This window comes from Mesoplodon bidens (genome assembly GCF_964165515.1).
Source record: "Mesoplodon bidens genome assembly, chromosome: 1".
In the NCBI taxonomy this organism is placed as follows: Eukaryota; Metazoa; Chordata; class Mammalia; order Artiodactyla; family Ziphiidae; genus Mesoplodon; species Mesoplodon bidens.
The window spans coordinates 29705067-29720726 of record NC_138176.1 but is presented as its reverse complement, the minus strand read 5'-3'; the positions used below and the strand labels follow the sequence as shown (position 1 = coordinate 29720726).

The 15660-nt window shown below is 42.0% G+C and overlaps 1 protein-coding gene and 1 pseudogene across 6 annotated transcripts in view; one reads left to right on the top strand and one right to left on the bottom strand.

Moving 5' to 3' along the window:
• The window catches only part of DNMBP (dynamin binding protein), a 145182-nt gene that overhangs the window by 32791 nt on the left and 96731 nt on the right, over nt 1-15660 (bottom strand). For 4 of the 5 annotated variants that reach the window (XM_081247532.1, XM_081247534.1, XM_081247533.1 and 1 more), the window contains 7 exons: nt 14183-14313; nt 13164-13268; nt 10431-10559; nt 5398-5730; nt 4856-5035; nt 3397-3595; nt 793-1334 (listed from right to left, as the gene is read on the bottom strand). In XM_081247532.1, coding sequence (XP_081103658.1) covers nt 793-1334; nt 3397-3595; nt 4856-5035; nt 5398-5730; nt 10431-10559; nt 13164-13268; nt 14183-14313 — 1619 coding nt within the window. The remainder of the gene's footprint in view (nt 1-792; nt 1335-3396; nt 3596-4855; nt 5036-5397; nt 5731-10430; nt 10560-13163; nt 13269-14182; nt 14314-15660) is intronic. The other variant, XM_081247535.1, reaches the window with a different exon arrangement.
• On the top strand, nt 6980-7859 carry LOC308618313 (ORM1-like protein 1; annotated as a pseudogene). The gene has a single exon. The product of its transcript is annotated as an ORM1-like protein 1 (transcript).

Here is a 15660-nt window from a genome sequence, read left to right as displayed (position 1 = left end):
GAAGTCAGGAGGCCCACAGCGGGCACAGGGATGAATACACACCCGAAGGCTGGGGTTTAGGACCTACTCAGAAACTGGAGCTTATGAGGCTAGAAGTGAGCTCCTTGCACAAAGTCAGAATCTAAGAAAGGGCCATTTCCTCCCTTATCATGTCTAGAAAAACTGACTGCTGGTGGGTCCAGAGCTGGGATGTGCGTCCTGGGCTGTGGTTTGTAACAGAACCACAGAGAGCTCACAGATGAAGGTAAGACACACACAGAGACTCACTGCTGCAAGTGAGCAAAGGCAAGAGGCAGGTGGCCAGGGATTCCTCAGCTGTGGATGTGAAAGTGGCTTTAAAATATGTAGGTTTAAAATGTTTAAGATACAAAGACAAGAGCAGGCCATTATGAAAAGAACAGGAAAAACTGAAACAGAGCCAGACTTTTATTTCTGAATTCTAGAAATAAACATATAGTTATTTGAATAAAAAACTAAGTAGACGAGTTAAACAGCAGACTTTATACAATGGAAAAATCAGCACACTGGAAGAGTGGGAAAAGCTTCATGGTAAAACCTTGTAAATACCCCAAGACACAACAGCCTGTGAAGTCAGCCAGGGAAGGGCCCAGAAGGGGTGGAGCTGCCCACTCTTACAGCAGTGAGTTCCCACGAATGCTTTAAGGATTTGTCTGCGAGCCCATCTCCAGGTCACCCCCAGGCCCTGGGTAGGCCTCTGACTCGCCCACTCCTGGGAGGGCATCACCTGCATCTGCTCAGGCGCAGTAACCACAGTACCCAGGCTGCACTCACCTGGTTGCCTTCCGCCTCGCTGTTTTCCAGCTGTCCGTTTCTGTCATCCAGAGACACGGCTGTCCTTGCACATCCTTTTACGAGGCCTCTACCCTGCCCGTTTCGCCCTGGCATGGGGTAACCAGGCATTTCTGGATGCCTGGGGTTTCGGGAGCTCCTCAGAGAGGGAGCAGGCTGCTGAAGGTCTCTGGCAGCGTCTACCGAGTCCCAGGGCCCGTGCTGGGAGGGGGAGTCTGGGTTCGAGGGGCATCTGGAAGGGCTGCTCTCTGAGTTCAAGGATGCGCTGAGAGTTCCTTGGTCAAATTCCGTCAGTGAAGATGTGTCTGGAGGCTGTTTCTGGGAAGGCCCTGAGCTAAAGGACACGGCCACACTGCTGGGGTTGAAGGTCAAGGTGCCGCCGCTGTTCTGCCGCCGGGGGAACCTGGGGGAGGAGCTGCCGTGCTCCGACTCGGTGGAGGAGTGGCTGCCCACGGAGGCGTCGGAGTGGCTGCGGCGTGCATTGTAGGGCTTCAGGAAGGAGCTGTACACAAAGCCTTTGGTGACTGCGGGCAGGAAAAACAAACACGACGAGCTTTTCGTGGGAGGAGGAGGGTGGAGGAAATCAGGAGAGAAGAAACTATGGTTTAAGGTCAATAGTGAGACAAAATAAGATTCCTAGAGACCAACAGAACAGACACTATCCCAGGGCACAATGTGGGTGGTAGAGACAAGATGCTGTGGCCTCCTGCCAGTTCACACCTATTACAACCGCACAACAGGTGAGTGACAAGGGGCTTTGCTGAGAATTAAGAGACAGTAACATAAACAACCACAGACCACATGTCTGAGTGAGCACGAGCAGATGAAGAGAACAGAAGGGCCAGACCATGGGAACAAAGGCTAAGGGGAAGACTTAACTAAGGATGTGTTCAATTGTCCATCAAGTGTGGTAAAAAGGGATTTTAAAAACCATCCTCAGCATGACAGAGCCCCTCGGATATGCCTCCCTGCCCTCTCCAACCACACACTTGAATCTCTGTCCCTGGTTTAGGAATGAGGTGGGAATACTGTGAGAACTAGCTGCTTATATTAGTTAGAATACACATCTAACACATGTTCATATCAATAAATTGCCTAAGATGAGGACAGAGAGGGCCCTTAGCTAAAACTATTAAGCATAGATTAGGGATTAAGATCCCTAATCCATAGGAAAAATTGTTATATTTATTAGGAAAGAATTATCTGTTAAGGCAGGGACCCAGAGTATGTAACCTCGACTCGAGCAAGGGCCATCTCTGTCTTGATCTTCAGAGTGTTTCCTGGACCTAAAAAAAAGGCCGGCCTGCATTTGTTCTATCTGCTGGGCAATGGGGAGGAGTCCCCTGAGCAGATGCCAAGGGGTGGAGGGTCTAAGAGCTGATGCTGTGAGCTTCTGGCTACCACTTTACTCACCAGGATTTAGTAGATAAGGAAGAACCCCAAGGATGGGGGGCGGTGGTGGGGGGCTCAAACAGCCTGGATCTTCACTAGGAGTTCATTTGTCTATCAGTGGCTCTCACCTGTCATCACCCTGGGGGCCCCATCCTTCATCCTTCCTTTCCCACTTCAATCTTTATTATTTTGGGTAAGCAGAACAGGGGGCTGGGGGAGGAGAAAAAGATCCACACAACACTTTTAAAGAAACTGAGAAATGTTAAAATTTTCAGTTCTTGTGGTATGAACATAGATGTTTATTATAGAGGCCCACAATCCTTTTCTAAAAACTCGGGGCCAGATGTGTTTTGGAGTTCGGATTTTGGGATTTAGGAAAGGTAATCAACTACACTATAGATTTCATGATATACCCAGCAGGGTCTGGGTCAACACCCCATAGTCAAACCCATCCATGTTTCTGTAGCAAAACGTATGTGACTAGTCACACCAAAAGGGAAAAGTAATGATCATAAACAGCCTCACATCATTTGTTCAGGTTTTGTCACCAAATGAGTTCAGATCAGGGGAGGTTTTGGCAAATTAGTTCTGAAAAAAAACACTCTGATATTTCAAAGCTTTTCAGATTTTGGAATTGTGGAGAAAGGATTATGGATAGGCATTATTCTTTGTACGTTGAAAAAAAATTCTGTATGCCTTCCCCACCCCCACTCCCACCAGAAAAAAAAGCTGTAAGCTGTTTTTAAAGTCATTCCCTAAATAGTCATGAAGTAAAATTGTTTGTTGGTTGGGGGAGGACTCAAAAAGCAAACCCCTTCTTATAGGTTTTAAATTTATACGCTCACAAAACACACCTACAGAACTTGTGGTTCACTCAGGTTAGGATCGAGAGGGCAAAAGACCCTTCAGGCAGGATTCACTGCCTGTAAAGTTAAAGCAAGGCAAGATCTTGCAAGGTAAGTAATGGAGTCTCCTCTGGAATTTTTAAAAAACAAAAACAAAATCAAAGACTGGTTTTGTTTCAGTAATGACTTGAGGATTACACTCTCTAGAGATGGAGAGAACTTTTAAGGTTGCTTTTCCCTTTAATCGAACACTCTCATATTTTTCTCTGGCTGACCCAGGATTCAGGCACAGTCCAAATAGCTCTTTCCTCATTTAGAGTTACAGTAATCTGTTGCCTACTGTTCTTACCTCCATTGTCAATCAGCCAGCGGTTCTGGCTGCCCATGGGGTCCTGTTTCTTAATCACGCCCACTAGGTCACCTTCCAGAAGTGAGACGTCCAGGTCCTGGGCAGCATTGAAGTTCCGTTCTGCTTGGAAGAGCTTTTCAGGGGGATACCTTGCCAAGAGGGAGGCCCGGAGTTCTTCCGACTGAAGCATGTAACTTGGCTGAAAGGCAATATAAGAAATACAATCATCAAAACCCCTTCCTGGCCGTTATCCCAGCAGCCGTATTTAATCCCATATGCTGTCAGTCAGTCAGAAATGGAGGCAATGACAGCCAGCTCCCTACTCCCATCAGATGCCTTTGTGCCTGAGTCAGTCCATGTGGCTAGGTAAAAATCGTAATCTCTTAGGTCACGTTTTGGTGCCTTTGTAGTAAGAAAATTTAACACACCCTTAGTTTTATATCTGTTATCCTGTGACAAAAATATGTGATTAAAGTGCCACCTAAAGAATCAAAATACCTAAGTAATATGAGTAGGTCTTCTTGTATTTTACTGTAAGAATCTAAACTACTGAGATTTTCCTTATCTAGACTTCATATCTATAAAAACAATATTCACAAAAATAAGAAAAAGTAAATGTGATTAAAAAATCTGATTCCCTCTTTTAGATCATATAAATTAATGTCTATGGGATTACATGGGGCAAAAATATTGTAAGCACAGATAAATCAGCAGTCCTTTAGATTTTTACCCCATGTAATCTGGTATATTACTTTTCAGAGTATGCAAGAATCAAGTTCAAAAAGAAAATAACTCCAGGTTAAAAAGTGGTCAGCCATTAACTGTTTGGCAGTATATCAGATAAGCACCTTTTCCAATACATGATCAAAAATAGGGAGCCTGGCAGAATTAACATGCCCTTAAACCAGTTCCTTTGACTGATCAAAGTACTAATATTAATCCTTTACTAACTCCTTTCATTGTGTAGGATAGGATCCAAGAATGCTTTTCAGAGGGCATTTTGAAGTCTGTACCAGGAGGCACACTAGTGGTGCCTAGTGATAGCGAGTGAAGGAATGAATGAGAGCATGAGAGATTTGAACTCAATAACCTTTATTCTCCAATTATTATAAAATATTTAAACTCCTATTAAATTGCTCATCTGTAGAGACAGAGCTGAGTCCATCAATATTAATAATAATAATGATGATGATGATAGCTTACTTGAATAACACTAACTAATGATAGTGCCAGGCAACGTCCAAGTGTTTTACATATTTTAACTCATTTGAATCTCAAAACAACTCTATGATGTAGGTATAAGTATTATCTGTGTTTTAGACATGAGGAAACCAATGAAGCACTTGCTCAAGGACACAGAGTGAGTCACTGTCAGTACTGGGATCTGAACCCAGGCGGTCTCACTCAGGAGTTCACACCTTAACCACCAGGCCATATGAGCCTCTCCAGTTCCACTCACCAGGCCCAGGAGTGGCTTTCGGGTGGACTGGCGGTCCATAGTTTTCCTCTCAAATGACCTCTTGGTGGCAGGAAGAGACTCTGGGAAGAAGGTGAAAACCTGGAGTTGCTGCAGGACCCTGCTGTGCTCCTCATGGAAGACGGCAATCAGGTTCCCTTCCCTGCCGGTGACTTTGAGTAACTGGAGTCCATGCACAGGGAGAGCAGAGACAGAGGAAAGAAGAGAACACAAGTGAACGATCCCAGGACTGGCACAGTCTCCTTAAAACTCCTCAAGTGTAAGCCACCAACACCGCAGCCCAGTGTCCGCAGCCCGAGCTGGCTGGCTCCTCCGGGATCTCTCAGGGTGGAAAGAAAGCCATTTAAAGGCCACGGGTTCCCCGGCTCCATCAAGGGATCAAGAATTCTGATTCCCGACAGGCCTGACCTAGTGACATACTTAATCTACCTAGTTTAATAATGTCTCTGACAACCTGGCTGTGTGTTCCCAGAAAAACTCCAGAAGTTGGGAGTCTACCTCTCCATGGGGAGGGCAGGCCTCACCGAGAGCAACGGCTTCAGCTGCTCCAGCGCCTGGCGCACGAAGTCACAGTGGGCCTCGGCGTAGCCATGCACACAGTTGCTGAAGAGGCCCTGCGCGTACTGATGGAACTTGGGCAGCTCGTCCAGCAGCTGGGCGTTCAGGGCCTCGTAGTTGTTCCGGGCCGACTGCAGCTCCTCCAAGGTCTTCTTGTCCTTCAGCTTCTCTGCCCGTTCTGTACAGTTATAGAAGTCCAGAAGCTTGTCAAAGCGTTTCTGCACCAGCTTGTGGGGCCCCGTGAACATGTTCAGTAACTGATTCAGGGGAGAGATGACCAGCCGCTCTGTCCTCTCCTTCTGTGGGGATGAGAAAGGCACGGTGTTCAGTGTCCCGAATTTGCTATTCTCAAAACTCTCTTCAGGTGGATTTTGTTATGTCCTGTACCACCTGCTTTGCTCCTAGTGCACGAGCTAAACCCATGCAGATCCAACAGTGTTCTGCTTATCCGACACCAGATGTACGTACATATTCCACAAAGCTTCTCAGCTTATAACTCTTCACCCAACAATTTGCTCACGCCAAAGAGTGTGCAAAATAGCTGTACAGTTGATAAAAAATGCTAAACTACATACATGAACATGATGCTTGCATTACAACCCATTTGTGACCATCTGTCTGGTATCACTTATGTGTATGTGTCTATATATAACTTGAATTTAACTTAATATTTAGTTGTTAAAAATAGAATTACCATATGCCCCAACAATCCCACTCCTGGGAATATACCCAAACAAAACCATAATTCAAAAAGATACATGCACCTCTATGTTCACAGCAGCACTATTCACCATAGCCAAGACATGGAAACAACCTAAATGTCTGTTTACAGATGAATTGATAAAGAAGATGTGGTACATATATACAATGGAATACTACTCAGCCATAAAAAGGAATGAAATAATGCCATCTGTAACAACATGGATGCAACCAGAGATTATCATACTAAGCCAGAAAGACAAAGCAAGTAACACATGATACCACTTATATGTGGAATCTAAAATATGACACAGGACTTCTCTGGTGGTGTAGTCGTTAACAATCTGCCTGCCAATGCAGGGGACACGGGTTCGAGCTCTGGTCTGGGAAGATCCCACATGCCGCAAAGCAACTAAGCCTGCATGCCACAACTACTGAAGCCCATGCACCTAGAGTCTGTGCTCCAAAACAAGAGAAGCCACCCAATGAGAAGCCCATGCACTGCAACAAAGGGTAGCCCCCACTCACTGCAACTACAGAAAGTACGCGTGCAGCAACAAAGACCCAATGCAGCCAAAAATAAATAAATAAATAGATAGATAGATAGATAGATAAATAAATAAAATATGACACAAATGAACCTACCTATGAAACAGAAACAGAATCAGGGACATAGAGAATACACTGGTGGCTGCCAAGGGGGAAGGAGGTGGGAGAGGGTTGGATTAGGAGTTGGGGATTAGCAGATGCAAACTGGTATATAGAGAATGGACAAACAATAAGGTCCCGCTGTGTAGCACAGGGAACTATATTCAATATCCTGCAATAAACCATAATGGAGGAGATGCCGCCGTCAGCCCTGCAGCTGCCGCGGAGCTGATACTGCTCCGAGCCAGCCAGCCAGCCGCCGGGAGTGGGGCGGCAGCGCAAACATGAATGTTGGAGCTGCCCACAGTGAGGTGAACCCAAATACCCGTGTAATGAACAGCCAGGGTATGTGGCTGACATAGGCATTGGGAGTTGGCTTGCTTCATATTGTTTTACTCAGTATTCCCTTCTTCAGTGTTCCTGTTGCTTGGACCTTAACAAATGTTATACATAATCTGGGCATGTATGTATTTCTGCATGCAGTAAAAGGAACACCATTTGAAACTCCTGACCAGGGTAAAGCGAGGCTCCTAACTCATTGGGAACAACGGGACTATGGAGTACAGTTTACATCTTCAAGGAAGTTTTTCACAATTTCTCCAATAATTCTATATTTTCTGGCAAGTTTCTATACGAAGTAGGATCCAACTCACTTCATCATAAACACAGCTTCTCTCCTGAGTGTGCTAATTCCCAAAATGCCACAGCTACATGGTGTTCGGATCTTTGGAATTAGTAAGTATTGAAATGTGTTCTGAAATGAACAGAAATTTTTACAGCTACTGAGTTTTCTGTAAGGAAGGAGTGGTTAGTAAACTGCACTGTTTCTGTGATAATGTGACATGAGAGGTAGCTACACTGGAGAGCCAATTGCTGGTTCTTCATATGCTGTTTTGAAGTGCAGATTCTTACGAGAAGATGCCTCTGTTTAATGCATCTGGTATCCTTCTGAAGAGGGGCTTTAGAGGCAGGCTGGGCAGGCCCAGCTTATAAGTTAAATGGCTATAAAGTAAGGGTGTAGTAGATAAATCCAAGGAAATAAGAGATTTATAAGAAACTAAGTCCAGCTTAGCTTATAATGAATGGGCATTATGTTAGGAGAAGAAAATGTTTAATCATTCAGCCATGGTCAATTTAAGCAGAGTTACATGTAAACCAGAATCATTTCTTTACAAGTTTATTATAGATTGTTTTTATTACCATGCATATTCCTCTTGTGTTATATAAGAGGATATATACCCTCTTGTTTTATACAAACCAATTCCTACCTTATGAATGTACTTTTTGGTTTTGCAGGCTCAACATTGTGTTGATTTTTACATTTATTAAGTTACTGAGTTCATGAAGGTCCACCTTCATGACTAATTGATGATAGAAGATAGTTAGGCATCTTAGAAGCAGCCTCTGAGTCAGCCTTCTAATTTTGGAACAAAGTAGGTTTTCTGCCTTTCCAGATACAAGGCTGCTAAACCAATTAAGAAAATAATTTATTTCTTGTAATTAAAGTATATGGTAACTTAAAGTTCTGCTTATTTGGTTGAGCAATCTGATTGTTGAAGTCTGCCATTCTTTAGCAATGGAAATTTAAAATGGACAACTACATAGCCAACCTGTGATCTGGCAGAAACTGCTTCTCTAGCAATACTATCCGAGTAAATAATGGAGTCTTTTTTTAGCAGGTCTGCAGCAAAAGATATCTTTTCTTAGTCCTCCTGCTCTCAATCTCCATACTTTGCCCATTAATATTTTGCCTGTCGATACACGAGTCTTAGTATAGATAACTCAGAATGGTAACTATTTCCAAAGCAGCAACCATACTGAATCCTTGTGACTTAAAAGAAGCTTTCTATAGTTGCTGACATTAATTGCAAGAAATAACTATATTCTACTTTGAGAAGTAAACATGTCAAAAAAAGTTCTGATATGTGACGAAACTGAAAAACCTAGAACATTTGTAAGCAAAATTGAGTGAAAAGAATTATAATGCTATTCACAATAGCCTGGAGATGGAAACAACCTAAGTGTCCATCATCGGATGAATGGATAAAGAAGATGTGGCACATATATACAATGGAATATTACTCAGCCATAAAAAGAAACGAAACTGAGCTATTTGTAATGAGGTGGATAGACCTAGAGTCTGTCATACAGAGTGAAGTAAGTCAGAAAGAGAAAGACAAATACCGTATGCTAACACATATATATGGAATTTAAGAAAAAAAATGTCAAGAAGAACCTAGGGGTAAAACAGGAATAAAGACACAGACCTACTTGAGAATGGACTTGAGGATATGGGGAGGGGGAAGGGTAAGCTGTGACAAAGCGAGAGAGAGGCATGGACATATATACAGTACCAAACGTAAGGTAGATAGATAGTGGGAAGCAGCCGCATAGCACAGGGAGATCAGCTCGGTGCTTTGTGACCGCCTGGAGGGGTGGGATAGGGAGGGTGGGAGGGAGGGAGACGCAAGAGGGAAGGGATGTGGGAACAGATGTATATGTATGACTGATTCACTTTGTTATAAAGCAGAAACTAAAAAAAAAAAAAAAAAAAGAATTATAATGCCAACTTAAAAATCAATTTGTTTCAAATTGACTTTTGGAGGTAATGATCATTGTTTTGTATTTCAAAAGTATTGAGTTTAGAAATCAGTTGTATGATAATGCCTTTGTACGTTTGTCTTTTCTCATGCATTTTTAAATAACCAGTAATCTATACTTTAATAAATTTTTCTTTGGTGTAAAAAAAAAAAACATAATGGAAAAGAATATAAAAAAGAATGCATATATATGTGTAACTGAGTCACTCTGCTGTACAGAAGTAATTAACATAACATTGTAATTTAACTATACATCAATAAGAAATAAGTTAAAAAAAGATTTAGTTGTTACATAAATCTGGGGTAGAGAAACTTTCACACACCCATCATACCTCTTCTACTCATAACTACTTAGTAATAATCTGTTTTCACTTTTCAAAAGTTTTTGTCTAATTCTTTCTAGAGGGATAGACACAAAGGGCACAATATTGACACAAAAGAACATAAGTAGGTGCTTAGTAAATTACTTTTAATAAGATGCTACTGTTAGAATAACTGTACGTTCCCCCAAGTTCCCCCAATGTTTTCTAAAGATGCTTCAAGCATCCAGAGGTCTCCAAGAAACTATCAAAGCCCACCCATTTCTACTCAGGAGATATATATAGAATATATATTTAGAATTTCCCAAGCAATTTGGCATTTAGTATTCTTTACAAAATAGTTTGTGCCATTTCAAAAATCTATTTGTTAATCTCTTAACTATGCATAAATATTCCATTTTAAGTTATTAGTTCTTTAGTTGTTTTCTTTTGATCAGTTATCAGTAGTGATACCAGATTAAATTTCCTGGTTTTCCTTTATCCCCTGAAACTGGGCTGATCACAAGCTATAAAAAAATCTATTTGCATACATGCAGGTCCTATCTGTCCTTTCAGCTGATTGGAAGTCAGGTTCTGAATATAAAATTCTGATATGAACTTAGCTAAAGGACACTAGGATTCCTGGTCCATGGAAGCGTGTCTCTATGGAATTAACTTTTCCATGAGCTGGATGTTAGAGAGAACCCTGGGAAGAGGCCCAGCCTGAAAAAAGTGGGCTGAAGAGTCACTTACAAAATTTGTGAAGAGCTGGTCACTGATGTAGCGATGCACCTTCTCGAACTGTTCCAAGTCTCTGTGTCCCTTCTCCATGCACACATCCCACATGCTCACGGCAGCCACCACCTTCACACATGCTGATTCCTGCAGCCAGTTACAAACACAGGTAAGACCAGACAGAACTTCTAGCCTCTATCATTCATCCTAGATAGCAGTTAGCAGTCAGAACCAAACTGACCTGCCCGTCCAAGGGCTGTCACCCATTGCTAGGGAGACAAGTCTTTTTAAGAGTTGGGTGCTCAGGTGTATACTTGCTACACATTTAGATAACATGGGGAGAAAATAGCCAATAGGGAGATATCAAAATTAGAGGAATTGTAGGGTAAAGTCCTAAGGCAAGGGAACCATACTTGGTCAAATCTCTCACTTTAAACCAATGTGTTCCTGGAAAGTCTTATAAGCCCTCATTTTTACTTGATCACATTTTCAAAACATGAAGGGAGAGAGTTTGCTATTTAAAAGAAGTGTCGGAAGCACTTCAAATCAGTGGGTATTACTCAATAAATGATAATGAAAGATAACTAGATTAAAAACTAAAAAGTTGGATTCCTACCTCAAACCTTATATACTAATGTAAATTCCAGCTAGATTGATGACTTTAATATAAAAAAATAAAATGATAAAAGTACTGGAACATAGGACATCTTTTTAAAATTATCTTGGAATGGGAAAGACCTTTTAAAGTATGACACAGAACTAAGAAACCATAAAAGTTTAGTTAGACTACACAAAAATAAAACTCTTCTACACAGAGAAAACCTTTTAAGCAAATTCAAAAGTCAACAAACTAGGGTAGGGGGTATTTGTAAGCCAGCATCTCAGAAGAAGGGCTCTTTTCTCCAACATATACAAAGGTACGACCAGTCAATAAGAAAAAGAACAATAAATCAATAAATAAGTGCCCCCAAATATAGACAAATCACAGAAAAAGAAATATAATGATTTAAACATATGAAAATATCCTCAACTTCATTCATAATATAAGAAATGTAAATTCAAACTATATTAAAATAGCGATTTTTACCTTTCTTGCTGGCAAAGATAAGACATTTTGATTTTGATAACACTGTATGTTAGCAAGGGATGGGGAAACTGTTTCATACATTGCTGGTGGGGAGTTTTCACTGGTATGATATCTATGAAATTTGCATTGCTGTATGATTTGGCTCAGAAAATCTAGTACTCTGGCCTTCAGATATGCTCACATAGATCAGAAAAATGATCTACGCGCAAGGGTATTTCTCGTGCCAATGTTTCTAATTTTTTGCAACAACTTAAACATCCATCGATGGGGACTAGTTAAATTTATTATGGCATGTCCATGACAATTAAATACTATGCAGTTGTAAAAAAGAACAAGGCAGCTCTGTGTGTGCAAATATGGAACGATTTCCAAAATGCAAAACCCAAGATGCTCAACAGTGCATGTGTCTCTCTCTCTCTCTCTCTCCCCCTCACACACGTATCTCTGACAGAAGAATCTGACAGATGTGTCTGCCTCTATAGATGACTAGGAGACAGGAGAGGGGGAGGAGTTATTTTTACTTTATACTTATCCCTTTGGTAGTTTTTGAATTTTGTACCATTTTACTTAGTTAAAAAATTATAATAATAATTACAATAATGATTTTTTAAAAGCAAAGGATCTCTTTTATAGGAAATTATTTGTTTCATGGGATGAGACTTTCCTGTGTGAGGGACAGGGATATATGGTGTACTTATATAAACACTACTCTATTAAATCAACAGAGAAATTACAGGTATTAAGAGAAAGGATTCTAGTCCTGGCTCTGATTTCATGAAGGAAGCACTGCCTGAGGGAAGGAAGACCAGGGCCCGCCTGATCTCCCAAGTTCTTCCAACTCTCTAGACCTATTCGTGGCTCTAACAACCTTAGAGGCCTATGTACAGTTGTAAATAAATATTATTATTAGGAAGCACACCCCACAGGAACCATTCTCTTACTATTTGATCTTCAAAATGATTTTGACAAAATGAACTGTCACAAGTGCTTCTTCTATAACTGGGTACAGGAGACAGGGTGATGAAGATCGAAAGAGAGGGAGGAAAGAGCTAGGTCCCTTTACTATGAATACAACAGTGCTGATCTTCTGACGTTGTTTAACTTCTAAATAACCTGTAAGAGGGCTTTCCCTGGTGGCACAGTGGTTAAGACTCCACGCTCCCAATGCAGGGGGCCCAGGATTGATCCCTGGTCAGGGAACTAGATCCCACACTCATGCCGCAACTAAGAGTTTGCATGCCACAACTAAGGAGCCCACGTGCCGCAACTAAGGAGCTGACGAGCCAAAACTTGCTCACCTGCGGCAACCAACCAACCAAACAAACAAATAAATAAATACATACATACATACATACATACATAAACAGGAGGATATTCGTTCAGTATTTATATCCGTAAGAATCCCTATAAAAAGTTTGTCATGGCATACTGGTCATTTGAGTCCAGGTTATTCCACATTCATTAAGCAATATGCTGGATGAACAGGAGAGCGGATGGAATTACACCGTATGTGATTCCTTTTTTTTTTTTCTTTTGGGATCTTAGTTCCCTGACCAGGGATTGAACCCGGGCCCATGGCAGTGAAAGCGCTGAGTCCTAACCACTGGACCACCAGGGAATTCCCCACTGTATGTGATTTTAATGAGAGTGATGTCTTTACTCACCCGGATATGCTGGAGGTAGAGAGACAGGTCTCGGATAAAAGATTTGATCAATCTTTCTTGCATTCGGAAGTTTTTCTCTGTTTCTTCAAATACTTCATCTTTAATCTGTTCAAAATAAAAAAGTGCTGTTAGCAAATTGGGACTCTCCCTCAATAGATGTTATTGGCAAAAGCATCTTTCTTAAAAGCATCTTTTGTTTAAATTTTAAGCCTTTGATGTTTCCCTGAATCATACTGAATTGGATTTGACAGAGCTCCTAAGTACACACAGGCCCTCTCGGCTCTAACTGACCCCCTCTGTTCCTGATGGAAACCCTTTGCTGGTCAGGCTGTTTGCTTCACCAGTATTGTTGCCTTGCCTCGTCTGCCCCCCTCTCTCCCTATGCCAAACCTGCCCCTCTCCTTTAAGACTCAGATTAAATCTCTTGCCAACATAAAGCACACTCACGGAGCTCCAGTTTTCTTAAGTACCATAGCATGTAGAGAACAAACTACAAAGCTTAGCAACTGATTCTTTATCTGGTATTTTCCACTGACTGTATCACATACACATCGTTCAGTGCATGAAGTCTGGAGACTGGATCTACTCTGTTGATAACTGTTTTACAAATCACCCAAACCTTAGACTTTACATTTCCTCATGTGTGACATATGGTGTTGAACAAGGTGATCTCTTAAATCCCTTCTAGCTTAACATGTCTACAATTTTAATTTTGTCTCCCCAAATAGATTATAAGCTCCTTATGGGTGTCTAAAACCATGATAACTATTACACAGTGACCGATTTGGCCTCCTGATTTGCCTTTATACACACTGTAAGCAGCTCACCAAGGCTTGGATGGAGGGTTGGGTGGATGGATTTAAATAAACAGTAGCTGCAGGGTCCTGTATCCACCAGCTAGCAAACACCAGGGGAGGTACTAAGAGGGGAATCTTGCCAATTCACACCATGCAGGCTGCCCCGTGGAGCCCTGAAAAGCAGCCAAAGACAGGCTGAACCTTCAAGCACAGGAACCTCACCTGTGGGGCAAAGCCAGTGAGGTGCTTCAGGTGACTGCTAACCCGGTTGGATTTCTTGATGATGGAGTGGATGTTCAGTTTGGAAATTTTCTCCATGAGGCTATCTTCGTCACCCTTTCGGTACTTGAGGACTGGGGAGTGAGTCAAATTGGTGAGTGAAGAAAGCCCTCTTCTGAGCATGGACAGACTACAAATGAGACTAACAACCCAAACTAGAGCTAGTGCTTGTTTTCAATGAGCTTATAACTGAGTTCACAAAACATTAATCCAAATCACCATTTATGGACAAATCAGATACCTGGAGAACAGCAGAGGCTGTGCGCAGACTGGAGAAGGTTAGAGACAAGGAAAGAAGGTCGCAGAGGTGTAAGGAACAGAGCCTAAGATTTGGAGTCAAGGAAACCTCTGAGTTCAGTGCCTGGGTCTGTCATTTCACCAAGGTGTGGCCTTAGGGAATTCCCTGGTGGTACAGTGGTTAGGACTCTGCACTTGCACTGCCAGGGCCTGGGTTCAATCCCTGGTCAGGGAACTAAGGTCCTGCAAACCATGTGGTATGGCCACAAAAAAAAAAAGGTGTGGCCTTAAATAAGCCACTTAACTTCTCTGAGCCCCATTTTCCTTTCCAATAAGATGTAGAAAGTAACAGTACCTGACTTATAAGACCACCTTAAATGGTCTCATATACAAATGAGATATTTATATACAATCGTCTCATATAGTGAAATGCTACGCAGGAGTTTTTGATTAATCTATGTGTCATGCATCAGGCACAGTCTGCAGAAAAGCCTGGAAATAAGAGTAAAAGGGTAGCAAGGGAAGGCTGGGTGGTAGCAAAAAGGCACACTTTACTGTTGTAGGAGATGAAGATGACACTACATGAGGAGATATGAACCAAGACAAAGGGCCAGATGGCCAGAGAGCTTTAACATCCACAGTCAACATTAAACACGGGTGTCGTGGCTGAAGCAGAAGGGGAAAATGATTTTAGATAAATATGGAGAATAGTGGAGAGAAAGGCAAAGAGGTTATATTATAGATTCTTTGAGGATATGAATAATAAATCAGTTTAGCACGGTCACCATGCTATACTCATTGAGTGTTCAAAATGAAAGCCTCGACAAGAGATTTGATGAGACAAAAGAAATGGTTCAGTTTGTTCTATATTATAAAGAAAGAGAGGGTGTTTGGCAACTGACTGCACAGTTCTGTGGGGGAGGGGAGGGGCACAGACCAGAGGCAGGACTGATGGGACCAGGGAGGTGGGCAAACCCGGGTCTTCTGAAAGAACACTAAAAAGTTCTAGCTTAAGTGGAAACACTAAAATATCCAACCAGACGTGCGGAGCAAACACATATAAGCATGGACTGAAAAGGACTGCCTTCAATGAGTTGAGAAGGCAATCACTCATGCTTGAAGGAACTCTCCTGATCAGCCATTCTCTAACAGGTCTTTATATCTCTTAGGAAAGACTCATTGCT